Source organism: Thalassophryne amazonica, chromosome 16 (assembly GCF_902500255.1).
Source record: "Thalassophryne amazonica chromosome 16, fThaAma1.1, whole genome shotgun sequence".
NCBI classification, from domain to species: domain Eukaryota; kingdom Metazoa; phylum Chordata; class Actinopteri; order Batrachoidiformes; family Batrachoididae; genus Thalassophryne; species Thalassophryne amazonica.
The window spans coordinates 68653650-68680462 of NC_047118.1; the positions used below are offsets into that span (position 1 = coordinate 68653650).

The 26813-nt window shown below is 38.4% G+C and overlaps 1 protein-coding gene across 4 annotated transcripts in view; it reads left to right on the forward strand.

Annotated features, from left to right (window-relative positions):
- The first annotated feature begins 275 nt into the window (after positions 1 to 275).
- atf7ip2 (activating transcription factor 7 interacting protein 2) overlaps positions 276 to 26813 on the forward strand; it is a 50391-nt gene continuing 23853 nt past the window's right edge. The window contains exons 1-7 of one of the 4 annotated variants that reach the window (XM_034190984.1): positions 276 to 343; positions 9055 to 9144; positions 11269 to 11400; positions 16233 to 16325; positions 16784 to 16819; positions 18160 to 18205; positions 18375 to 18463. In XM_034190984.1, coding sequence (XP_034046875.1) covers positions 9073 to 9144; positions 11269 to 11400; positions 16233 to 16325; positions 16784 to 16819; positions 18160 to 18205; positions 18375 to 18463 — 468 coding nt within the window. In that variant the 5' untranslated portion in view covers positions 276 to 343; positions 9055 to 9072. Of the gene's footprint in view, positions 344 to 9054; positions 9145 to 11268; positions 11401 to 16232; positions 16686 to 16772; positions 16820 to 18159; positions 18206 to 18374; positions 18464 to 26813 lie in introns of those variants that run through there. The other 3 variants (XM_034190985.1, XM_034190986.1, XM_034190987.1) reach the window with 3 other exon arrangements.

Sequence of the window (26813 nt, forward strand, 5' to 3'; positions counted from 1 at the left end):
GCTGTTTTTAATTCATTAACTTATTTTTTAACTTGTTGTGTAACTTTTAGATATATGAATGAGAGCGAGGGACGCCACACAATTTCCCTCGGGATTAATAAAGTATCTATCTATCGATCGATCGATCGTGTGTACTATTTGACGATGAGAACCTGTTGTAGTACCATCGGAGATTGCACTTTACTGTCTGAGCTACACTCCCGAGCAATAGGTGGCGCTAGTGCGTCGTTGACCTGGATTCAACCGCCACAAAAAAGACGCAGAAGAAGCAGAACCTGGCACGGAAATGCTGCAGAATAACAGTTGAATCTGTTGGACGTGCAGACTGTTTGGTACCACTCAAGTATGTAATTAACTAACTTATGCTTTAATATTCAGCTCGTTAGCTATTTACGACTTTACTACAAGCTAAATGCTAGTTAGCGTTTTAATGTTGTACTTGTTCAATATTATTGCTGCCAAATGTACAAATAATAATACAATTTTAGTCAGACTGAACGAGTTAATATTCAAGGAGGAAGCGAAAGTTATATTATTACCCATTGACCCCTCGTAGGCGGCAGCTGTGAAACTGAACACAGACTGGAGCCGATAGAAAGCCTAATCTACATTATAATAGTCAACTGTGTGCATGTGTGTGTATAGCTTCGATCGCAGAGAAACTTGGGAAAGCTGTTATTTGCCGTTTGGTATGTTTACGTATTTTGAGTCAACGATGAACGCTGCGAAAACGTAAAGTTGATAGGACTAATATTTCTGAAAAAAAATAGCGATATTAGCAAACAACAGTGAACAATGGATGCACACTCTCACGAGTGCCACTAGCTTAGCTTAAGCTAAAAGTGGACGCTCTCTTTGTGGCCGAACGTCTATACAGTTTTTGTATGTTTTGTGTTAGTACGCGCCCGCGGTCGACGTGCTTGATGAATTCCTGCGCAAAAAGTACTTCACAAGATAAATGTGATATTTGGCGCACGAACTTGTGTATCGCGTGTGTTTTTACGCCTAAATGACAGTAAGTCAGTACTCACACGCATCCAGCAGCATCTTCTCATTGTCTGAAAATTCAGTGCCATTTTGCAAACAATCGGAAACTGGGTCAGGCGAAAGTAGTCTGCTCAATCTGTGGGCGAGCTATCCCACAATGTCAAAATAGCAGAGATGCTCCAATGAGAGCGGCATGCTGAGCAGGGTGCAGTGGATGTTGTGCTGCAGTGCACCATGGGAGTTAGTGTAAAAGTGTTGTTAGGGGGAGGTGATGGTCTCATGGTTAAGCGTTGGATTTGAGATCACAGGATCCTTGGTTCAAATCCCAGCCTGACTGGAAAATCACTAAGAGCCCTTGGGCAAGGTCCTTAATCCTGTAGTTGCGCCCGGTGTGTAGTGAGTACCTTGTATGGCAGCACCCTCACATCGGGGTGAATATGAGGCATTATTATCACTTTACCGAGGCACTGCTAGGGCGGTAGCGTAGATTTACGTCGACGCATATGTCATTTTGGGCAAGGCATGGATGTCAGGCCTCTGAAAATGCATACCGCCCTCCAAAAGCATGTTATTGTATTATTTTTTTGTGAATCGCTCTGAGCATCTGATGCAGGAGGAAAAGCGCTACATAAATGCATTCCATTTACCATTTGTTAGTGTTATTGATTGACTGACAGTAAGGTGTGAGGTTGCACGGTCCTCTGTACACTGCTCCCACGTGTTGACATTGATGCAGCACATTTTCATATCCTTCTTGCACACATCCTTGAAGCGCAGGCTTGGTCGACCAGCCAAGCGAGTGCCCTCTGCCAGCTCACCGTACAGTTAATTATAAAATAATAATACTGATAATTAGGGATGGGTATCGGGAACTGGTTCTTTTCGGATATTGTTAAGAAGTGATTCGATCCACTGACATCAATAGCCTTTTTGCTTAACGATTCCCTTATTGGTCCTTTGGAGCGGCCGTTGTTTTTGGAGGTGTTTGTTGGGAAAGTGATCATTTGATTGATTACAGAACCCCTGCAGGGTCTGGTAATCAACCGTTTCTGCAGCACAGCTCTTCTTTGAAGCTTGAAACAATGAAGTAGTGATCCAACCCTCTGCTTTGTTGGTTCTTTGTTTTATTTCACGTTATCTTAATTTTTCTCCGCTAAAACCCCAAAGAGCATATGTCTGCGAGTAATATTTACCTTTTTTATGTTAAACTGACCTGTTATGGTCTTCTGAAACAGTTGATAGATGTATTTTATAACTTAAAAACAGGGCTGATGCTAATGTATTAGCATGTCCATTTTCAATGTTAAAGTTAGCATTAAGCTGTTCACATCTCAGCACACTTGTGTGCATTTGTTTTCTGTATAATAATTAATGGCTCAGCGTTTGTTGTCGTAAAAGAGTCAAATTTTAATATTTTTTAAATTTATTTTTATTTATATATTAATAATGATAATAATAATAATAGCAGCAACAACAACAACAACAATAACAGTAATAATAACTAATAATGCTACAGTACAATTTTAGAGAAAGAGACAAAAAGAACCTGATTAAAAACACAACAGAAAAGATAAAACCAACTAACAATGAACATAAATAAATATAGAAATAAATAACTGTTTCCTGTGAACACCTAGTGACTTACACCTCCACTTCATCCCTATTTTATTTAAGTTTAATGACATTTTGTTTTGGTCAAACCATATTTTCAATTTGTTAATTTCTTCAGTGATTTCTTCCAGAATTATCTGCCAAGCTAGAAAACTGCTATATCCTAATAAGAGCGGAATAGTACTGGAATGAATTTGAATAAAGAAAGTTGTGGATACTGCACTCACTGCAGTTTATTGTCTGGAATAGTCCTAGATTGCATTTCAGAACTTCTAGACTTTTTTTTTTTTTGAGGATTTATTTCATTCATTTAAAAGAAAAACAAAAGCAAAATTAACAACATTACAAACCATTGAACGAAAAGGAGCAGTTTGGAAGAACAAGTCTTATATATTCTGCCCCTTTTTTACAACACAATCTTGCAAAGCATCATCAATCAACATCATTGCATTTCTATGATTTTGTCACATGCCACCGACTTCTTTCCTAATTTTAACCATTATTTAAAAGACTACATCCCTAATAGATTACATTTTAAACTTCAAACATTCTAAACATTATTAACAGATTACATTTTTGGCTTTGTCACAGCCCACTGACTTATTTCATAGTTTCATACTTACGAAATACATCAAGTTTAATACGTTTTTTAAATAATTTAAGCGACCTTGATTCTTTGATTTCTTTGTTGAGGATGTTCCATAATTTTACACCATTCACTGCAATACTCCGTTCCTTTATCTTGGTTCTGAATCTTGGTTTTTTTAAAGACTTCTATACCCTTCAAATTATAACTACTTACTCTTTTTTCAAACATATTTTGAATGTTGGTAAGGTATTGTTATTCGCTTGGTACATTATTTGTGGTAATTTCAAATCAACTAAATCATGAAATTTAAGTACCCTATACTTAATGAACAATGGATTAGATGGATCTCTAAATCGACTGTTGCCAATCACTTTTAAAGCTCTTTTCTGCAAAAATAAAGGTTGTGTATAAGTTGTACATGTTGATCCCCAGATTTCTACACAATAAGTCAAATATGGAACAATCAATGAACTGTACAATGTTAATAATCCATAACTATTTAATGAATATTTAACTTTATGCAAAACAGCAATGGCTTTCGCTATCTTTCCTTTTATGTAATTTATGTGTGACTTCCATGTAAAATCTTCATCAATCATAACTCCTAAAAAATTTGTTTCTTTTACCTTTGAATGTCCATTCCATCTATTTTTAATGACACATCATTTTTTTAACTCTGTCATTAAACAATATGAAATTTGTTTCATTAAGATTAAGTGACAGTCTGTTTATATCAAACCAATATTTTTATCACTGTATTTATCACTTGTGCTACTTCCTGTATATCTGATCCAGAGTAAAATAATGTTGTGTCGTCAGCAAATAAAATGCTACCAAGTACATTAGATATATTCACAAAATCATTGATATACAAAATAAACAGTTTGGGTCCAAGTACCGACCCTTGTGGCACACCATAAATAATGTTACAGAATTCTGATTTAATATTATTTATCTGAACAAACTGTTTTCTATTTTCTAAGTAGCTTCTTACCCACTGATGTGCAATCCCTCTTCTTATTCCATATTGTTGTAACTTGTGAAGCAATCTTGAATGATTGATAACATCAAAAGCTTTTTTCAAGTCAATAAAAACACTTACCATATAATCCTTATCTATTGCTGTTGATATTTTCTCTGTTAATTCCATAATTGCCATAGCTGTCGAATGTTTTGTTCTGAATCCATACTGAGCATTATTTAAAATATGATGTTTCTCAATGAATTTATCCAACCTTGTCACAAAAACCTTTTCCATAATTTTAGAAAACTGTGTAAGCAATGACACTGGCCTGTAATTTGAAACGTTATGTTTGTCTCCATTTTTATATAACGGGACTACCTTGGCAATTTTCATTTCGTCTGGGAAAATTCCTGTTAACAGAGACAGATTACAAATGTAAGCGAATGGTTCAATAACAGTTTCTATTATACTTTTTACAGTCATCATGTCTAAATCTTCATAGTCAGTTGATCTTTTGCTTACACAGTTTTTTACAATATTCCTTATTTCATCTTTTTCCACATTGTCAAGGAAAATACTGTTGACCATATTTACAATTGTATTTAATTTATCTTCTACTATTGGTTTATTTCCCACCAGATTTGATCCCACCTTTGAGAAATAATCATTAAACTCATTTACAACTTCTTTTATATCATTTATCTCTTTATTTTCCTTGACAAGGTAATTCGGAAAAGGTGATTTCACTCCGTCACTTTTTTTTTCACTCCGTCACATCACACTTTTTATAATTCCCCATGTTGCCCTCATATTATCTTTACTCTTATTCAATTGTTCACTATAATAATCTGTTTTTTGTTTCCTAATTATTGTCAATAGTTTATTTTTATATTTTTTGTATCTGTGTTCTGTTTCCTTTGTTTGCATTTTTAAAAAGCACTTATATAAATAGTTTTTTTTACACAAGCGTTTTTTATTTCCTTGGTCAGCCATGGTTTATTTACTCTTTTCTTACTAGTTTTTATTAATTTACAATTTTTATTATATGAATTCATCAGTATTTTCATGAATGAACTATATGCTACATTAACGTCACCGACATAAACCTCTTCCCAATTTTGATTTTTAAGATTATAATTTAATGCCTCTAAGGCTTTTAATGACTTATCTCTTTTAAAGTTTATAACAGTTTTTTTTTGTACCTATTTTTATATTTAAATATTGAAAAAACTAGTAAATGATCACTGAGATCTGTCATCAATATCCCATTCTTAATAATTTCATCTGTTCTATTTGTAAATATATTGTCAGTTGCAGTTACACTTTGCAATGTAATTCTGGTTGGTTTTGTTATCAATGGGAATAAACCCAAGCTAATCATTGAATTCACAAAATCACTTACTCATTGGCAACTGGAGCTTTCCACATTAACATTAAAGTCTCCACACATAAAGAGCGTTTTGTTTTTGATTTAATAGAATAATTCTATTATTTTATCTGTAAATTTCTCAACACAAGAGTTTGGTGCTCTGTATACACAACTGATTAGAATATTTTTAGATGTTTCATGTACAATTTCCACTGTCACAATTTCTATGACATCTATAATTGTCATTTCTTCTACAATTTTACATGTCAGATCTGGTTTTATGTACAAAGCAATACCTCCACCTTTTTTTTTCTCTTCTATTTACATAATATAACTCATATCTCTCTATCTACATCAGCCATGAGGTCATTTTTAAGCCGAGATTCTGTGATTGCAACAATGCTGAATCAATTTTTAAACTGGTTTAAATAATCTTTTATTTTTTACATTTTATAGTACAAGCTTCGATGTTTATATGTATGAGTGACAGGGTATCTTCAGTAATTTTTTCACTATTTAACTGTTTTTCCGTATAATACTCACAACCAATTGTAGTCAAGTCAAATATACTTTCATCAATATTGGTGTCTATGTCATATATTTTATCATATGTTTCCATGTTTAATCTGATTTTTTGTTGGTCATACTACCAACTGACGTCAAAAATTTTCGTGCGAGTGGTGTTTGGGGGTAATTTTGGGTTTCAGCTTTTTTTGCTTTTCACCACTTTCATCCCTGAATATGTCAATCGTGAGTCACTTTTGTGCGGATTAAAGTCACTAACTGGGACTCCTGTCTTGTTGCGAGAAAGAAACAAGAATCATCTTCCGTTCTGTTCACACAGCTCCAAACGCTGCGCGGCTCTCTGGTGAGTCAAGTTAGAACAATAGAGTCCAGTCGGAATTAATAAATAAAGCGAAATGCTGTTTTCAATTGACACCTCTTTCCAAACGTTGTAATACAAACAAACTGCAATCGATCAATATTTTTTTTTCCTCCCAAAATTAGACATCCTGCTCAGAGGTATGGAGAAATATTCCTGCCACAATGAAAGGAAATGCTTTTGACAAAAACTACAGATTTTGTTTATTTCTATTTATGTCCAGAGATCAAGAATCCAGTGACCATTTTCATATTTATTTACTTTAAGACTCAATAAAATGTTGTTGACATAGAAAACCTGTAAAGCCTACTTTTAGTACACAGAAAATTCACAAGAGATATCGATAAGGGAATCGATAAGGAATCAGATTGATAAGCAGAATCGATAATGGCATCGATATTGCTAAAATCTTATCACTACCCATCCTACTGATAATAACAATAATAATGCTATAATAATAATGGGTTGTATATGATAACAAGAACCGAAACAATTTATAAATACATTAAGACAGTAAATTAACATTAAAAAATACATAATTAACAAGAAATAAAAGGACTGAGTTATTCTTCTAAAAACTGTTGAGGTCTAAGGTTCTAAAACATTCTGGACTCACACACTATTCCAACTCATTATTAGAAACTTTGCATAATTTATTGCCACCCTTGAAAAATGCCAGCTATTTGTTTTATAAACACTACCCAATCTAGAATTACCATGGAGGTCAACATTTTCCATGTACACAGTAAACCTAAAACATCCCTTATTTTTGCTGTAAACTGAAAATTGCTTTTTAATGGTGGCTTTTGAGTCCAGATCTGTCCTGGCTTCACTAGTAGCTAGTTTACCGTAATGCTCCTCTTAATCAGCTTGTGTGAAAGCTTTACTCTAAATTTGCATCTTTCCCCATAGCTGAATTATTAATTTTCAGATAAATGCCAAATAATTATGGATACTACCCCATATGCAATGCTATACTACTGTACAAGTAAAAAGCCAATCAAGCATAAATATTGATCCAGAATTAAATTAATGTTCAGAGTTGGGTGACTAAAGGACCATCACAACACTTTTGAATTTCAGATTCTAATCTTTCTGATGAAGACTGCATAAAAAGTTTTTGTCATATGGGCCAGGCACATAAGAAGATGTAGTATCTTTTGCATGAGGAAAATGTCCACAGTTTATTTGAATGTTAGGTTTAGATCATTTTAATGCACAGCTGAATGTGAGATAATTTGTAATAAAGTGGTGCATTTTCTAAAAAAACCCCCCCAAAAAACAGACTTTTTAATTACTCATTTTATAATTCCGATATGAAATCATTTAAAATGCAGTGTACTGGTTTGTAAATCTCTGTTTGACTATGTTTTCTGCTTGTACATGTAGATGTGTGAAGCATGAATTGTTGCTGAAAATGTGTGATAAAAAGTTAGCCACTTCACTGTCCCAAGGCTGTAAAACACAAGCTCAGCATGCAGCCAAGGAGGAGAAGCTGAACAGAGATTCTGTCCGCTGAAGGGGAAAAAGTCTCCATTAAAATCCTGTGCGTGAGCGTCAGTGATGACACATTTATTTTACAGTTGAAAGGCTTCGTATTTCCCAAAAGTTTGAAGTTTGTGCAGCACGAAAACAGCGAGAGAGCAAGACAAAGAGAGACGGAGGGAGAGAGAAAGCGAGCGAGAGACAGTCAGAGAGAGGGAGAGACAGAAAAAGAGAGAGAGGGAGAGAGACAGAGAGGGAGTGCTGTTTTCTCTTTAAGTCTATACAAATATGGCTATAAAAGTCTATAAAAAATAAAAGTACTTAATTCTTTCACCATAACATCAAATCTAGGCTTTTATCTTAGATATAGCTTCTGGAAAAGAAAATCCTCATATACAATCAACAATAATGATAATGATAATAATAATATTAAAGCAAACAGAGCTCTGGTATTGGATTGGAAAATTATCGGTATCGGCAGATATCCAAATTCTGGTATTGGGGTCGGATCGGAAGTGAAAAATTGTGGATCGGTCCATCCCTAGTGTTAACTCCAATGGCGTTTTGGATCTGTCTTCGATGCCTTGTTTATCAGTCGTTGCGGTATGTATGCTCAAAGTTCTCTTTGAAAATTACATAGATTTTCTATTCTAACAACACCAAAAGCTTTTTTACAGTATAATACATGTAGAAATATTGATTCTAGGCCTTCTATTGGCACCTGTTGGCTCCCACTGGCTCGTGTCGGTGTTTAGTGTCACCAGGCGGTAGCATTGATTTCTGTTGTTAGCGGCAACCGCTGAAGTCACTATCCGCCATGACAGCATAGTTTTTGTTTGTTGGTTTTACAGAATTGCTGCTGAGTTCATTGTATTTCCAGAACAAGGAAACTTTGATGTGAGAGTCGGTTTCTATTCAAAAATGTAGTTTTTAGTTTTGCATCCCGTGGAAAAAAGTGACCAATGATGCCAGTCACGTGTTCATCCATAGACTGCTAGCAGATACCATAATTTTGGCTGTGCATGATGCATTCTGGGAAGGCAAGGGGGCAAACAACCCAAACAACTCTTCAGGACTCTGACATTTACCAGAGATGCCTTTTTAACTGTAACTTTGCTGCTGTTGTTGTTGACGTAGCTATATTTTGTTTCCTGTTTCCCTTGTAGTTGGTATTTGCCAGAAGAATGAAGAGGTCGTCCTGCAAATCACCATTATCTGGAGCCAGTGAAAAACGGATTAACTTATGCCAGTCTGAAGTAAGAGGAATGATTGTGTACTCATATATAGCATAGAAACTAAACACTGCACATTGTATCCATGTGCAAGAATTGTTAAACACTTTATAAAATATTGTGATCCAGGCAACCTGTCGATATGATTTTGATCCAGACTTCACAATGTCATATTTTCCCAGTTCATGTTCACCAAACACATTTTAAACACTGTCTGAATTCCCCATTTGTCTAACATTAAATCAGGTTAATGTTTGTTGTTATGGAGACCAATAAAAGCACTTAAACTTCTGTTACTTGATGTCAGATTGAGTCATTGCAGAATACAAATGAAACTACAAATTAGCTTGGCAGTGTGTTATGAATTTTTAGATGTGATGCTCTCGGTGGTAAACACTTTGGAAACAAGGTGCATTTTCTTATTGCAGCATAGGTGTAGCGAAAATGCCCCAAAGCATCTTTAACAAAGCACTGGACTGCATTTAAGGTTGCAATGCTTAAGCTGAATGACTGTCATCACTCGGCTTGGTACCAGGCACCAAGTCTTCCCCCTCCCTTTTTCATCAAGTGTCTGAAGAAGAGCCCAAACATTTCCTGGCTGAATTTATGACACCTCAGTAAAATGTCAGCCAGCAGTACCTAGATCAAAAGACTCTTGTTCCAAACTGCACTTTGGTTCCAGTCAGCACTGGTTCAAATTAGGGATAGATGATGATTGACCGGGCCAATGATCGTCCGATGATCGGTTCTTCACATTGGCAGGGCCAATCATCGGCCGATGATTGGGCGGGCCCATAGTTGGTGAGCCGGTAATTGGCCAATAATCATTCCAGCCAATAATCAGTCGATCCCTAATTCAAACATAATTTATTTGACAGTTAAATGGAACCTGTCCAGTTAGGAGAACTTCCAAACCCAGAACAGGGCACTTTCTATCGAACATCTCAATAAACAAAAGTTTCCTGTCAAACTGAAGTCAAGACACAAACCAGACATACAATGATCAATGCAGGGATCACAGTGCCCCCTTCTAGATCAGTTGAACACAGACCTCACCATGTGTATGTACTTTTAACAAAGGAAGAAAAAAAATTATTTTTCTGTATATTTTTCTGAACCAAAGATGAAATTTATATTCCAAGTTAATTCTTTACACATTTGTTAAGAGCATTCCTTTGCATAATGGGTTACTGCATGCTTCCGTGTTATCTGTTTATTATTAATGAATATCAGATGTTTCATTCAGGTATATGTTTATTAAAAAGAAGGTATAAATCATGTCATTTACTTTATCTGATGTATTCAGGTCTTCAAATGCTTTCTTGTTCAAAAGCAATCTGATGCCAGGTGGGCAGAGCTTATGACCATGTTCAAAGCACTCTTTAAAAGAACCCTGAAACAAATAATAGGCTCTCTTATTATAAATCTTACGTCTTTTAAAATTTTGTAAAAAAAATTTATTGATCTTCTAAAAGTTTTAAAAGTCAACTGGAACTATCGTCTGAAAGCAGACACCGATTGAAATCTTCCTCCTGGGTCTGTAACTTCAGTGGAGCCACTGAACTTCCATGTTCAGTCTTGCTGGGAAGGCCAACAAATGGCCAGCCAGGAAACCAGACTGGATGGAATCGAACTTCTCCACCCCCTTCAGAGGGCCCTGATAAGTGATGCTTCAAGTGTTCTGATGGTTTTTGCTATCAGTGATGCAAAGTGGGTTTATTTTTCTTAATAATAATAATAATAATAACAATAATTCTGTGAACTCAAAATTCACTAAATTCCAACCAGATTTATTCTTATGAATTTCTATCCATATTTAGCCTCATTCATTCCTCTTTTCCTTTGATTTTCCAGCCTCAAGTCTCATCATCACCTCAGTAATAAAACTATGACTCATTATCGATATTCACAAAATTTAAGTCACGTGTTTGTCACCTTTACATATGTAAATAAATTATTAATATTACGCCAGCTGTTTGTCTTGTGCGTAGTTGGAGACAGATGTTTAATCAGTCGTATTCAAAACTTATGAAGTTCAGATTTAAGGCAGATTAATATGAATATTTTCTTGTGTTTCTGGCAGGATAGTGCCCCTTTCGAGGTAACAGTAACTAACATCTGTAGCTCTGCTGTGTTTTGTGTTTACAGGTGCTGCCACTGATTGAGCAGGAGGTCCGCTGTGCAATAAAACGGAATGAAACCAGGCTGGACAGTTTAATAGAAGGTCTGCAGCAGATGGAGTGTGATATCGACTTTGAAAGTTCAATGCAGAAACTGGAGGTCAGTGGACTCCTGACATCCAAACACATCTGACAGATAGCAATGGTGCACAATTGTTCTTGGAACTGCTGTGTCTCACAAGTTTGCAGGGCATGTGGGTGCCGGAGCCCCCGTTTACCTGGCAGCTGTGCTCGAGTGTCTGGCTGCTGGGATCCTAGCGCTGGCCGTCAGCGCTGCTCGGAACAGTAGGAAGAATCGTATTATTCCCCGTCACCTGCAGCTGGCTGTCTGCAATGACGAGGAGCTCATGAGCGCCGTTGTCGGGCGGTTCGGGGATCTCGGTGGTCGGGTGCTCGAGCGGTGAGCACGGTCGTTGGGTGGGCGGGGTCTCCGATACCCTTCCTTGGTTGGTGGTGTGCGCAGTTGGCTGGGGGCTGTGGTCCAGCGCGGGATGATTTCACTCTAATCCTTTGCTGTCAAAGTACAGAGAGAAAAAAAATGGAATCAGCCAGAGAGCTGACTGATGACATGAGTTTTCTGTTAACAGGAGCCGAACTTTACGCTCCATTTACAGCTTTATAGGGAGAAAGGATCAACAGGTATGATAAATCTGACTTCAGAAATCAAATCTACACAAGTATTCACATCTTAAATTAAATAACAGCGGAGAAGTCGGCCACAGAATCGACAGTGATTACAAGCTCAGAGCATACATTTTCCACTGACAGCAAGTGACCGATGCAGTGCGTCAACCTTTCAAGATGGCGGGGCCATGATCCGCTCGGGGCAGTTCTTTTATAACAGGTGTTGCCTATCTAATAAATCTGTGGTGGCGTCAACTTAGAACATGGCACCATTTTGGGTCCAACTGCGCTGAACTACTGAATGAACCTTTAATGTTTTTAACATTTTTTAAAATAATTTAACTACATACAACAACACATCCAGGTACAGATACTATCAAAATAAATATAAAAATAGTTAAGCTGTCAAATTTACAAAAATTTAAAATTTATGATGATTTATTGATTTAAAGCCTGATTTATGCAGCTGCAGCTATGTAACCATGTCATGCAATGACGTGCGTTGCAGTTTTAAAGATCTCTGTCTGTGCATTATGCTTTATTCTGGACTAATTTGACCATGAACAAGCTTTTCTTTCTACAATCATCACCTCCAAATCAAAGGTAAGCTGTAAATTTTCCTCTTTACCGGCTTTGTGCTGTAAACATGCTGACTTTTCTGATCCATTTATCAGCGTGTGCACTGTAAAAAGTATTAAAATATGATGGCATATGAACAATTGAAAGCAGAAAAGTGTCAAATCACAGCCTTTTGTGTCTGTATTAACAGATGCACGTCAGGCTTCAGGTCCCAGTCTTAACACTGTTTGAAAAAAATAAATGGTTGGACTTTTAATCAGGGAAATGACTCCGGTCCCACATGCGAGGGGTTTAATGGGAATACATTGCGATTGGACGGGACATTTTATCTGATGTGAGCGAAAATCCGTTGTACAAAATCCGTTATATACGGTGTTTATTACATAGAAAACAATACAAAAACTTTTGGACTTTTTTTTGTCCCGTTACTGCGAATATCTGGTTTATACGATGACAGTTTAGGTGAGTTTGAACAATAAATTTACCTCTCAAGACTTTGACAATGAAGTCGGCTTCCATCCCACATGGCTGACTTTGTTTTCCTAAATTTTTCTTCTGTTTGGATCTGAAGGGAATATGTACATCTTGAAGCCCTTGCTGTGTCTATTTGTGCATCCAAATGCACAGCAACCCGGCATTTTCAACAAATAAATAAATAAAATAGCTGGATTTACACGCAGATAGATTAACAGCGTATGTTATTTTGAACCCAAGATGGCACCATGAGTCACATGACAGAATTTTTTAGACTCATGTCGCCACTCTCTCAATTTAGGCACACTAGATTCTGTCTAGAAGGGGTTCAGGCAGCTCACCAATTTAAAAACCTGCAGCCCCCAACTCCATCAATGACTTTCACCTGGCCAACAATCTGAACAAATTCTGCTGTCTTTTTGAAAAGACCATCGCTCACAACCCCACTCAGCAGCTGCAGTCCACCAGTTTCACTATCCCCAGCTTCACCTCCCCCACCTCAGTAGTAGCCTGTGGATCTCCATGTCTAACTCTGTGGCCTCCTCCTCCCCCATCAGGATTGTTGGGAAATTTCTGTGATGATGTCAGCATAAAATGAGACAGGCGTCGCAAGGAGCACTCAGGATTCAGACATAGGATGAAGAGAGGTTTAATTTTGTACGAAGCAGAAAACAGGTGCACCTGGAGAAGTTCCAAAAGGTCATGCATCCGTACCTACAGAGCCTTCTGGCTTTACACACTCAGTGAGCTGTGTTAATGACCTTTCCTATAATGAAACAAAATCGTAATACAGACATGGCCTTTGCCTAGTCTGGGCCATGATCAGATGTTTTGTCATTAATTTGGAGAAACACAATGTGTTATATCAACAAAGATGAATGCTAGCAGGGGATGACCCTGGCCCAGTACTTTCTGCCCTGACAATATGAGGAAACATAATTTTTCCTCTGCAAGGATAATGAACCACTCCTTCCTGGAGAGGAACATTAGCAGGATCTTCAAAAAAACAAACCCCCCATTAAGCAGCTGGACCTGACTCTCTCCATCCACCCTGAAGCACTGTGTTATTCAGCTATCTCCAGTGTTCACAGATATCATGTGCTAGGCTGCTTCAAATCCTCAGCCATCATCTCCATCCCCAAGAAGCCAAGGTTCACAGAACTTAAGTACCAACCTGCTGTTCTGACTTCAGTGGTAATGAAATGTGTCTGGTGCTGCCCCATCTCAAATCCATCACTGACCTGCAATTGGACCCCCTGCAGTTCACTTACAGAGCCAACAGGTCTGTAGACCATGCAGTCAGCTTGGCTCTGCGCTTCATCCTCCCGCATCTGGACTCCCTGGGAAACCTGCGCCAGGATCCTATTTGTGGACTTCAGCTCTGCCTTCAAGAGGACAAGCTCTCCTATCTAAGCATACTTGACTCCACCTGCAGGTGGAGCACTGACTTCCTGTCATACAGGAAGCAACACATGAAACTTGGGAAGCATGTCTCTGATTCCAGAACCATTAGCACTGGACCATTTCAAGGCTGTGTCCTTTCTCCTCTGGTCGTCTCCCTGTACACCAACAGCTGCACCTCCAGTCATCAGTCTGCTAAATATCTGAAGTTTGCGGGATGACAGACTGAAGATGAGTCCACCTACAGGGGGGAGATCGACTGGTTGGTGACCTGGTGCAGACAGAATACCTTGGAGCTCAATGCTTAAATGAGAGTGGAGATGATTGTGTATTTCAGGAAAAGTCTAGCTGTGTAAATTTAATACATTTTTTTATCATGTTTTGATTTGGAATAGAATGTGAAGTGTTCACAGTACATTTGCATGTATGTAAATAAAAGCTATTATAAGGGACTGCCAGACTTGTGACAGGAAGCAGAAAGTTTAACCACATTACACCCATTTTGGCATCTCTTCACTGGCTTCCTGTCCCTATGAGATCAGATTTTAAGATTCTGCTATTAACCTATAAAATTATTCATGGACTAGCATCTCCTTACTTAGCTGACCTAATTACACCCTATGTACCGGCCCGAGCTCTGCATTCTCAGGGTGCAGGACTACTTTGTTCCTCTAGGGTGAGCTTTCTCTTATTGAGCACCTGCTCTGTGGAATGATCTCCCTGCATCAATAAAAGTCAGATTCTGTAGAGCAGGGGTGGCCAAGTTCGGTCCTCGAGAGCCACCTTCCTGACACTCTTAGTTGTCTCCCTGCTCCAACACACCTGAATCCAATGAAAGGCTCATTAAAAGTCTGCTAACGAGTCTTTCATTGGATTCAGGTGTGTTGGAGCAGGGAGACAACTAAGAGTGTCAGGAAGGTGGCTCTCGAGGAGCGAACTTGGCCACCCCTGCTGTAGAGACTTTCAAGTCCAGACTTAAGACATATTTATATTCCCTTTCATATGGCTAGCATACTGGCAAAGTATGGTGCTATGCTTTCTACCCTTTTAAATTCATTTTATTAGTAAACAAAACGGGTCACAGCCTCAACTTTATCTAAAGTCTGGGTCTTTTAGAGAAGCTTAGGGCTAGTGGCCGGCGTTCACCTTAGTATTACTTCTGTTTTTCTTATTGCTTAATGCTGACAAATTATACCGTATTTGTTGTCTTTCTGCCACCTGATTCTGTTTTTTCTCTCTGTTTGAGTTGCGGCTCCATCCAAAAGTGGGAGTGGGCATCTTTTTTGCAAGTCTCCGGTCTTGTGCACCAGCATGAAGTCCCAAAATTTCCTGTATATTTGTATTGTCAATTGTGTCAGTAGCATGGCCCAAGCACAGGGTCGCCCCTTTGAGTCTGGTCTGCTTGAGGTTTCTTCCTCAAATCATCAGAGGGAGTTTTTTCTTACCATTTTCACCTGTGTGTTTGCTGTAGGGGTTGGTAAGGTTAGACCTTACTTGTGTGAAGCGCCTTGAAGCAACTTTGTTGTGATTTGGCACTATATAAATAAAATGAAATAAAATAAAAAAATAAGGGTTTTAAGCTTTTCACTTTTTTTTTTAAACAAACTGCTCTTATTTTGAACACAACTGTACTTAATATTTATATCGCACAGCCCTATCTGGTCACCAAATCACACTGGATTGGATACAATAATGTGCTTACCCGCTGCAACAGGGTGCATCATCAAAAACAAAAAACGTAAGAGAATGAGAAGTGGTTTTTATGTTAAACCCATGCCAGTAAAAAAGTGGTGCGTTTGAAACAGTGACACATGCTCCGAACATGAAAGTTAATGTTCCTGTACTCCTCCTTAGGCTCGATTCAACATGGTAAAGAAAAGAGCCGATGCAGCTTTGGCATATGTCATGCAGACCGGGATCACGAAACCTGAGGACATCAAGGGTCAGGTCTGACTTGCAGAGACACATATTTAAGAAAAAGGGAAAAAAAATAAATAAATACAAAGTTCTGTTTATAAGTGCGCACGTACACAGATTTAGGTTTTGATTCAGTCAAATGTGATCATTATGATCCTTATTAATCTGAATAATTGTGTCACACTGTCAAAAATGTTTGACTTTCAGGGTCCGCTGCCATCACTTGGCAATTTGGAGACTTCAGTGTATGTGTGAGATGTTACTGTTGCAAAAATGTGAATTTGTATTCTGCGTTAATTTGTTTTTTTTGTTTTTTTGTCTGTGTTGCTCCAACGTGATCTCTCTGTTTCTGCACAACACGTGATGACCGAATGAAAACTGCATCACACAGTGAGAGACCAACAAATGTGCCCTCACAAATATTCCCATTTGTGTTTATGTGCCATGTGTTCATGTTGTTTTGTTTTTCCCCCCTAGACCACGAAAAGCAGTCAGACAAAAACAGAGAGATATGTCAAATGATGGTATGTTTATTTAGTTATTCAGTGTGTATTTTTCAGTTAAGGCTACAGTGTGTAGGATTTCAGGGTGTTTATTAGGAATAAATTATTACCGAGTCAAATATAGCATTCATCCGCATCTATTCATTTGTGTATACCGTAATTAGGTGCAACAATGAATCGATGTGTTTTCAGAATGAACCTTTCATATCTGTGTTTGAGTGGCCCCCTCATGGAGGATACAATGTTGCATTGCCACGGATATACGGTAGTTCCAAATGGACATATTTAATCTGCTTTTTGCATTTTGTAGTGATGCCCTAAAACCACAAAAAGAAGAGGAATCTGTGGTTGTTCCCCTGTGCACTGTGTAGTGGGTTTTCATTTTAATTGAATTTCATCTTTATTTAACCAGGTTAGTCCCATTGAGATCGAGATCTCTTTTGCAAGGGAAACCTGGGCAATTATAAAGTTTCCAATTCATCGAACCTGCATGTCTTTAATTGTGGGAGGAAACCAGGGCACCCAGAGGAAACCCACGCAAACACAGGGAGAACATGCAAACACCACATAGAAAGGCCACAGGTGGGAATCGATCCCATGACCTTCTTGCTGTGAGGCAACAGTGCTAACCACTAATCCACTGTGATGCCATGGATGCTCGTGCAGGCTCTCAGCCTTTAACAAGCTTTTTAGCTCCAACTGTAATACATTGGGTGAGCTGTAAGATTGGCATCCCTCCATCTGTCATTTGTTTACAAAATCTCATTAACATAACTCCTGCCAGACGGCTACAGATAAAAATGGAATATTGTCAGGTATGGATAGGGGGCGCTATGTAGTTTTGCACGTCATATTTTGTTTTGACTTTGACTTTCAAAATGACCTTGATTCAATACCTAAAAATAGTTTTTTATATATATATCAGTGGTGTCCAAACTATTCCAGACAGGGCCGAGAAGGTGCAGGTTTTCTTTGCAGCCACTGACTCCAGCAGGTGATTTCACTGATGAACTCATCCCACCTGCTCAAAGTGATGTTAATCAGTGAAATCGCCTGCTGGAGTCAGTGGCTGTAAAGAAAACCTGCACCTTCTCGGCCCTTTCTGGAATAGTTTGGACACCACTGTTATATATCGAAAAACACTTGAGGTGTTAACGCCAAACCAAAACTAAAATCACTGACAATGAAGAAGTAAAAGTTTTGAGTATTTTCATAATGGCAACTATCTTTTTCTCTCCACTCGAATTAGCAGCTGGAGCATTCATGGCCCCTCTCTGAGATCTTCACGGACGCCTGGGAGACTATTTAGTGTAAACACTGTAAACTTTCAGGTTGAAGTTGACTCTTCTTTTTTGTTCCAGGAAATGACCACAAAGACACTGAGAAAGATCCAAACTGTTAGTGAAGGTGAGACGTAGCAACATAATAGTTTAAAGTATTTTAAGTGATATTTTCTCTGGTGATACACAGTTATGAAAGCATGCCTGTGTCACGTAAGCGGTAAAAGAAAAACATGGATTTTTACTTTTCTTTGTCCATCTTCTGTTTCATGTGAATGGTCATAATCAATGTTCAGATTTGACGGCCAACATACAGTATTTGAAAAGGCAGCCGCCTCAGGCAGATCATCCTCCCTGTAGCTCTGTTGTCCCTGCTCAACATAAGGTAAGACTTGTGCCTAAAGCATACTAAATATTTATAAATGGTATTTTATGGCCTGCAAATAAAAGATTTTTTTATGAAACTTGGTGGAAATAATGATCCTTGTAAGACAAAGAACCCAGTTTGTGATAATGATTAATTATGATTTCTATAAACATTGAACAGTAGAGGTTTCCCAAGTTGTGTGCTGCCACCTCGTGGGTAAAAATTTGTGTCTCATCTGGGCAACAAAAACAAGAGTTATTAGCATTCATAGAAGGCAGATATTGGGATCCTGGGGAGTGTGATCATGAGGAGTTTGAACATGAACGGAGAAGCTGACACTCCACATCCACGGGTAAACATCCAGCTTTTTGTGTTTGCTTGTATTATGCAGCTTTATAGAAGAAAACCACACTGTAAATCACCTTAAACACACACCAGATAAACAAAACTGTAGAGTGACATGATCACATATACACGCCTTGTCAAACTTTTTCCAAGAACACAAATTTTTACCCATTAGGCGGCAGCACAGGTAACTCGGGCAGCCTCTGTTGGACATTTAAGACAGTATGTCACTGGCCTGCGACTTGTTGGTGACAAATTGTGAATGCCATTCACTAGGGATTTTCCAAAACGTTTCCAAATGTTTTGCGGAGGTTTGCGTGAGTTGCTGGGCTTTGCTGTTGTGTCAGTAGAATTTGAACATGTTCAGAAAATTTGTCTGACAAATTGTCTCTCAAAATTCTTGGTCATCACAGGTAGACATTGGCCGATAACCGGTTTTGCGGTATACCTCCGTATGAAAAAGCCACGGTATCAAAACCACTAAAATTTGGTCATCACAGGTAGACATCGGCCGATAACCGGTTTCACTGTGTACCGCGGTATGAAAAAGCCACGGTATCAAAACCACTAAAATTTTCTGTTATACCGTCCCTATGGTATGATCGGGTTATGAGAATTTTTGACAGGAAGAGCGGATGCAGCCGCTGCCGCCGTTCCCCCTGCGCGCACCTCTGTCTCTGTTTACAAACAGGCAGCTATCGGTAGTGAGCTCTGCATCATGGCTGAAGGAGGCAAAGCCTGCGCCAACCTTATCCCTCCGTCTAAAAGGACCAAGTCGGCGTTTTCATTTTATTTTCTGCGGAATAGCCCTTCATGCCAAAAACGATGGCAACAAAGCACCGTAGCTATGGCCTGTGTCAGACTCTGAGCGATTCAAGATACCTGCAAAGGATTACATGGAAGAAGTAAACTTTATCCCATCTTTGAAACCACTGAGAAGTACAAGCAGTGGACTCAAGTCGTGCTTGTGGTCAACCAAATTTCTCCCACAAACATGTCAAGAATGACAATACATCTATTCCAAGCACTTTGTTGGTGAAGTATTGAGCATCCAGAGTTCCAGACCTGATTCCAGCCACGTTTCTCCCTAAGCAAGTAAGTCATGTTTCCCATGGGGCAGATGCTATATATCTAAAAGAGAGATGATCATTTTGGTATTTTCTCTAAAGTTATCAGTGGTACAGTGCTCGTAGCAGTAGACATCGCGTCAATTAGTGCGCCTGAATCACGCTCGCTTCATATGCAAATAGCCATAATGTTGTTAAAGCACATTTTAAAGCTATACATAATACTGTGAAACTGAACCCGCGGTATTTTTGCCCACGGTTATCATTAGGGATGGGTATTGATAAGGTTTTATCGATATCGATGCCAATATTCTGCTTATCGATCCGATTCCTTATCGATTCCCTTATCGATACCTCGTTAATTTTGTACTAAAAGTAGGCTTTACATGTATGTATTTCCTTGAGTCTTAAAGTAAATAAATATGAGATTAGTAACTGTATCCTTGATCTCTGGACATAAATAAAAATAAAACTGTGCCGCTTTGAAGTTATTAATTCAGACTGAATTCTATCGTTCTATCTTGACTTGTCAGAGAGCCGCGCAACGTTTGGAGCTGTGTGAACAGAACGGAGGATGATTCTCGTTTCTTTCTCGCAACGAGACAGGAGTCCCAGTTAGTAACTTTAATCCGCACAAAAGTGAATCACAACTCATATTCAGGGATGAAAGTGGTGAAAAACAAAAAAAGCTGAAACCCAAAATTACCCCCCAACACTACCTGCACGAAAATGTTTGAATTCTAGAAGCTCTGAAATGCAATCTGGGACTATTCCAGACAATAAACTGGAGTGAGTGCAGCATCCATTTAGGTGAGAAAAAAAAATACAACTTTCCTTATTCGGATTCATTCCAGTAGTATTCTGCTCTTACTAGGATGCCGCAGTTTTCTAGTTTGGCAGATAGTTCTGGAGGAAATCACTGAAGAAATTAACAAATTGAGATGATGGTTTGACCGAAACAAACTGTCATTAAACTTAAATAAGACAGGGATGAAATGGAGGTGTGAGAGTCACTAGGTGTTCACAGGAAACACTTATTTCTGTATGTATTTATTTATTTATGTTCATTGTTAATTGCTATTATATATTTTCTGTTGTGTTTCTATTCAGGTTCTTTTTGTCTCTTTCTCTGAAATTGTATATAATAATCATTAGATTATTAATATATAAGCAAAAATAAATTTAAGGAATATTACAATTTGAAAACAAATGCACCCCCGAACGTGATGACGGCTGCAATTGCTAAATGCTAACTTTTAACATTGAAAATGCCATAGACATGCTAACGCGTTAACGTCGCTCCCGTTTTTAAGTTATAAAATACATCTATCAACTGTTTCAGAAGACCATAATAGGTCGGTTTAACATAGAAAAGGTAAATAATACTCACAGACGTATGCTCTTTAGGGTTTTAGCGGGGGAAAATTAAGTGAAAGAAAGAAATAAACGAAGCAATCGACCGAAGCATTGCTTCAATCTGCGAACCACGCTTCGATTGGTTCAAGGTTCAAAGCAAAGCCGCGCTGCAGAAAAGTTGATTAAGGACCCGCTGCAGGGTCTGTAATCAATGTAGACAAATGATCATTTTCCTGACAAACACCCGCCAAAACAACGGCCGCTCTGAAGGACCGATAACAGAATCGTTAAGCACAAAGCTTATTGATGTCAGTGGATCGAATCATTTCTTAACGATATCCGAAAGGAACCGGTTCTCGATACCCATCCCTAGTTATCATACCATCCAAATCTCATATGGATGCCTAATCACAGGCGTCTTTAACCCGTCTAGGGCCAATCTGACAAAGTTGCTGAAGGAGTTGAGATCTCTGGTTCTAAGGTGCTTCATGAGCTTCTCGTACATGCCACTTGTCTCTTCAACAGCCACTCCTTTTTCTTTCACTTCTCATCTTCTTTTCTCTGGCTTTGGCCTTGGCCTTCTTGGATTCTGTGGATTCTTTAATTTTGCAGTAACAAGGAGCTTCATATGACCATTTCAATATGTAAGCAGTGCAGTTTTCAATTTCAATTTATTTTCATTTATATAGCGCCAAATCACAACAGTTGCCTCAAGGTGCTTCACACAAGTAAGGTCTAACCTTACTAACCCACAGAGGAGCAGTGGTAAGGAAAAACTCCCTCTGAGGAAGAAACCTTAACCAGACCAGACTCAAAGGGGTGACCCTCTGCTTGGGCCATGCTACAAACATAAATTACAGAAACAATTCACAAAAACAAATATACAGGAAATGCAGGTGGTGCACAGGACAGTAGGGTCTCCAGCACAGTGCAAAACGAAGGTCAAGTGTTTTGAAACACAACAAATTCTTGGGCACATTTAGTACATCATCAGCCCGAGTTGAAAGGAGTCGGACAGCTGGTGCGACAAAATCAGGAGCCGACCAGTTCACAATACATGACTTTAACAATCTTCCAGCTAATTCTGACTGTGCAAAAAGAATAACTAGATCATCACCCGTTTCATTTCAAAAAGACCTGTTCCTTCATAGCACTGTGGAAAACAAATCCCTTTATTCACAGATTTTTTTTTTTTTTTTTTTTTACATTGCATTTTTCAAATACAAAACTACAAGGTCTGTCAATAAAGTAACGGTCCTTTTTATTTTTTTCAAAAACTATATGGATTTCATTCATATGTTGAGACATGCCTATCTCGGCTTTCAATGCTTACCAGTCCAATAAGTATCAGAGAAATTGTGGAGAGCTAGACATGTCCAAACTTGTCGTCTGACACGCCGAAACGGAGGTGTTCTTTTTTCTCGCTTCCAAAGCAAATCGGTCTTTACGCACGAAGCCTCCGCGCGGCTTTCCATGACAAAATCTCTTGTTAAAAGTGAAATCTGCCAGAAAATGGCTGATGTCCAGCTCTTGTGATAACCAGAGAAAGAGCACACGACGGTCTCGTATCCACAGAGCCATCCATTTAGAAATGGTCCGGTGGCTTGTGCCGTGTCGTCGCAGCTCGGAGCGCGGCGCGCCGAGCGTCCTTAAAGGGGTCCTTAAAGCTGTAGTAACAGTCCTTATTCTCTGTGAAGCCCGTAAAATTTTCACCGAAAGCCAGATAAATTTTTAGAATGGGTTCCAGGTGCCAGTTTCTAACAGCTTCTCAAAAAATTCTGATGGAAAAAAGTCCTTTTCATTCCGCCATTTCCAGACAATGAAAATCCAACGAGGGGGCAGGACCACTCCTTCCAAGGCGTGCTTACAGGCGAATGACGTAACCGACAGGCGTGGAAAAACTCACGCATGCGCACGAGGGTTCAAGCATGTCTAACGTAAAAACATATGAATGAAATCCATACAGTTTTTGAAAAAAATAAAAAGGACCGTTACTTTATTGACAGACCTCGTATATAATTTGAGACACTTTGTTTTCATGGCATAATCTGCCACACCACACTTCTTAGCACACTTTAGGAGATCTCCAAAGTAGCAACTCTGTGTATTGAATTGATTTACAATCAAAAATTTTTTGAATCAAGGAATGATTTTGAATCAAACTGTGACCCCATGAATCTGAATCAAATTGAATATGTGCACGAAGAAAAATAATTCCAATTCAGCATGCTCAAGTGGAATACAAAGCATGCAACCATTTAGTAGTGGGGGGAGGGGGGTGATTTTCTGAGCTTGATTGCAGATCACTAACTTGAAGATATAATAAATCATGAAAAAATAAAAAGCAGCAATATGGTGGTTATTGGGTTTAAATCAAGTACAGTACTCAGAGTGCTTTTGTTCTGTTTTTAAAAGTGCTGTATGATTATACTAAAATGATCAAACCTGTGCTTGTGCTGTTCCTCATGTTAAGATATTTATTACACATTTTGATTATTTCACTTTTCATTTTATTGTTTCACATTCTGTATTGTATTGACTTATAACAATTAATGCTCAAATACTCCGATGCAGTAGTTTTATTTGTATTTATTTACAAAAGTTTGTTTGCAGACTGTGGCTGATGATGTGGCCAAGGTGATTCATGATGGATTTAATCGTTTACTTTTTTGAACATGACATCATTCTTTATCAATCAATCAATCAATTTTATTTATATAGCGCCAAATCACACCAAACAGTTGCCCCAAGGCGCTTTATATTGTAAGGCAAGGCCATACAATAATTACGTAAAAACCCCAACGGTCAAAACGACCCCCTGTGAGCAAGCACTTGGCGACAGTGGGAAGGAAAAACTCCCTTTTAATAGGAAGAAACCTCCAGCAGAACCAGGCTCAGGGAGGGGCAGTCTTCTGCTGTGACTGGTTGGGGCTGAGGGAGAGAACCAGGAAAAAGACATGCTGTGGAGGGGAGCAGAGATCAATCACTAATGATTAAATGCAGAGTGGTGCATACAGAGCAAAAAGAGAAATAAACACTCAGTGCATCATGGGAACCCCCCAGCAGTCTATGTCTATAGCAGCATAACTAAGGGATGGTTCAGGGTCACCTGATCCAGCCCTAACTATAAGCTTTAGCAAAAAGGAAAGTTTTAAGCCTAATCTTAAAAGTAGAGAGGGTGTCTGTCTCCCTGATCCGAATTGGGAGCTGGTTCCACAGGAGAGGAGCCTGAAAGCTGAAGGCTCTGCCTCCCATTCTACTCTTACAAACCCTAGGAACTACAAGTAAGCCTGCAGTCTGAGAGCGAAGCGCTCTATGGGGGTGATATGGTACTATGAGGTCCCTAAGATAAGATGGGACCTGATTATTCAAAACTTTATAAGTAAGAAGAAGAATTTTAAATTCTATTCTAGAATTAACAGGAAGCCAATGAAGAGAGGCCAATATGGGTGAGATATGCTCTCTCCTTCTAGTCCCCATTAGTACTCTAGCTGCAGCATTTTGAATTAACTGAAGGCTTTTCAGGGAACTTTTAGGACAACCTGATAATAATGAATTACAATAGTCCAGCCTAGAGGAAATAAATGCATGAATTAGTTTTTCAGTATCACTCTGAGACAAGACCTTTCTGATTTTAGAGATATTGCGCAAATGCAAAAAAGCAGTCCTAAATATTTGTTTAATATGCGCATTGAATGACATATCCTGATCAAAAATGACTCCAAGATTTCTCACAGTATTACTAGAGGTCAGGGTAATGCCATCCAGAGTAAGGATCTAGTTAGACACCATGTTTCTAAGATTTGTGGGGCCAAGTACAATAACTTCAGTTTTATCTGAGTTTAAAAGCAGGAAATTAGAGGTCATCCATGTCTTTATGTCTGTAAGACAATCCTGCAGTTTAGCTAATTGGTGTGTGTCCTCTGGCTTCATGGATAGATAAAGCTGGGTATCATCTGCGTAACAATGAAAATTTAAGCAATGCTGTCTAATAATACTGCCTAAGGGAAGCATGTATAAAGTGAATAAAATTGGTCCTAGCACAGAACCTTGTGGAACTCCATAATTAACCTTAGTCTGTGAAGAATATTCCCCATTTACATGAACAAATTGTAATCTATTAGACAAATATGATTCAAACCACCGCAGCGCAGTGCCTTTAATACCTATGGCATGCTCTAATCTCTGTAATAAAATTTTATGGTCAACAGTATCAAAAGCAGCACTGAGGTCTAACAGAACAAGCACAGAGATGAGTCCACTGTCCGAGGCCATAAGAAGATCATTTGTAACCTTCACTAATGCTGTTTCTGTACTATGATGAATTCTAAAACCTGACTGAAACTCTTCAAATAGACCATTCCTCTGCAGATGATCAGTTAGCTGTTTTACAACTACCCTTTCAAGAATTTTTGAGAGAAAAGGAAGGTTGGAGATTGGCCTATAATTAGCTAAGATAGCTGGGTCAAGTGATGGCTTTTTAAGTAATGGTTTAATTACTGCCACCTTAAAAGCCTGTGGTACATAGCCAACTAATAAAGATAGATTGATCATATTTAAGGTCGAAGCATTAAATAATGGTAGGGCTTCCTTGAGCAGCCTGGTAGGAATGGGGTCTAATAGACATGTTGATGGTTTGGATGAAGTAACTAATGAAAATAACTCAGACAGAACAATCTGAGAGAAAGAGTCTAACCAAATACCGGCATCACTGAAAGCAGCCAAAGATAACGATACGTCTTTGGGATGGTTATGAGTAATTTTTTCTCTAATAGTTAAAATTTTATTAGCAAAGAAAGTCATGAAGTCATTACTAGTTAAAGTTAAAGGAATACTCGGCTCAATAGAGCTCTGACTCTTTGTCAGCCTGGCTACAGTGCTGAAAAGAAACCTGGGGTTGTTCTGATTTTCTTCAATTAGTGATGAGTAGTAAGATGTCCTAGCTTTACGGAGGGCTTTTTTATAGAGCAACAGACTCTTTTTCCAGGCTAAGTGAAGATCTTCTAAATTAGTGAGACGCCATTTCCTCTCCAACTTACGGGTTATCTGCTTTAAGCTGCGAGTTTGTGAGTTATACCACAGAGTCAGGCACTTCTGATTTAAAGCTCTCTTTTTCAGAGGAGCTACAGCATCCAAAGTTGTCTTCAATGAGGATGTAAAACTATTGACGAGATACTCTATCTCACTTACAGAGTTTAGGTAGCTACTCTGCACTGTGTTGGTATATGGCATTAGAGAACATAAAGAAGGAATCATATCCTTAAACCTAGTTACAGCGCTTTCTGAAAGACTTCTACTGTAATGAAACTTATTCCCCACTGCTAGGTAGTCCATCAGAGTAAATGTAAATGTTTTTAAGAAATGATCAGACAGAAGGGAGTTTTCAGGGAATACTGTTAAGTCTTCAATTTCCATACCATAAGTCAGAACAAGATCTAAGATATGATTAAAGTGGTGGGTGGACTCATTTACATTTTGAGCAAAGCCAATTGAGTCTAATAATAGATTAAATGCAGTGTTGAGGCTGTCATTCTCAGCATCTGTGTGGATGTTAAAATCGCCCACTATAATTATCTTATCTGAGCTAAGCACTAAGTCAG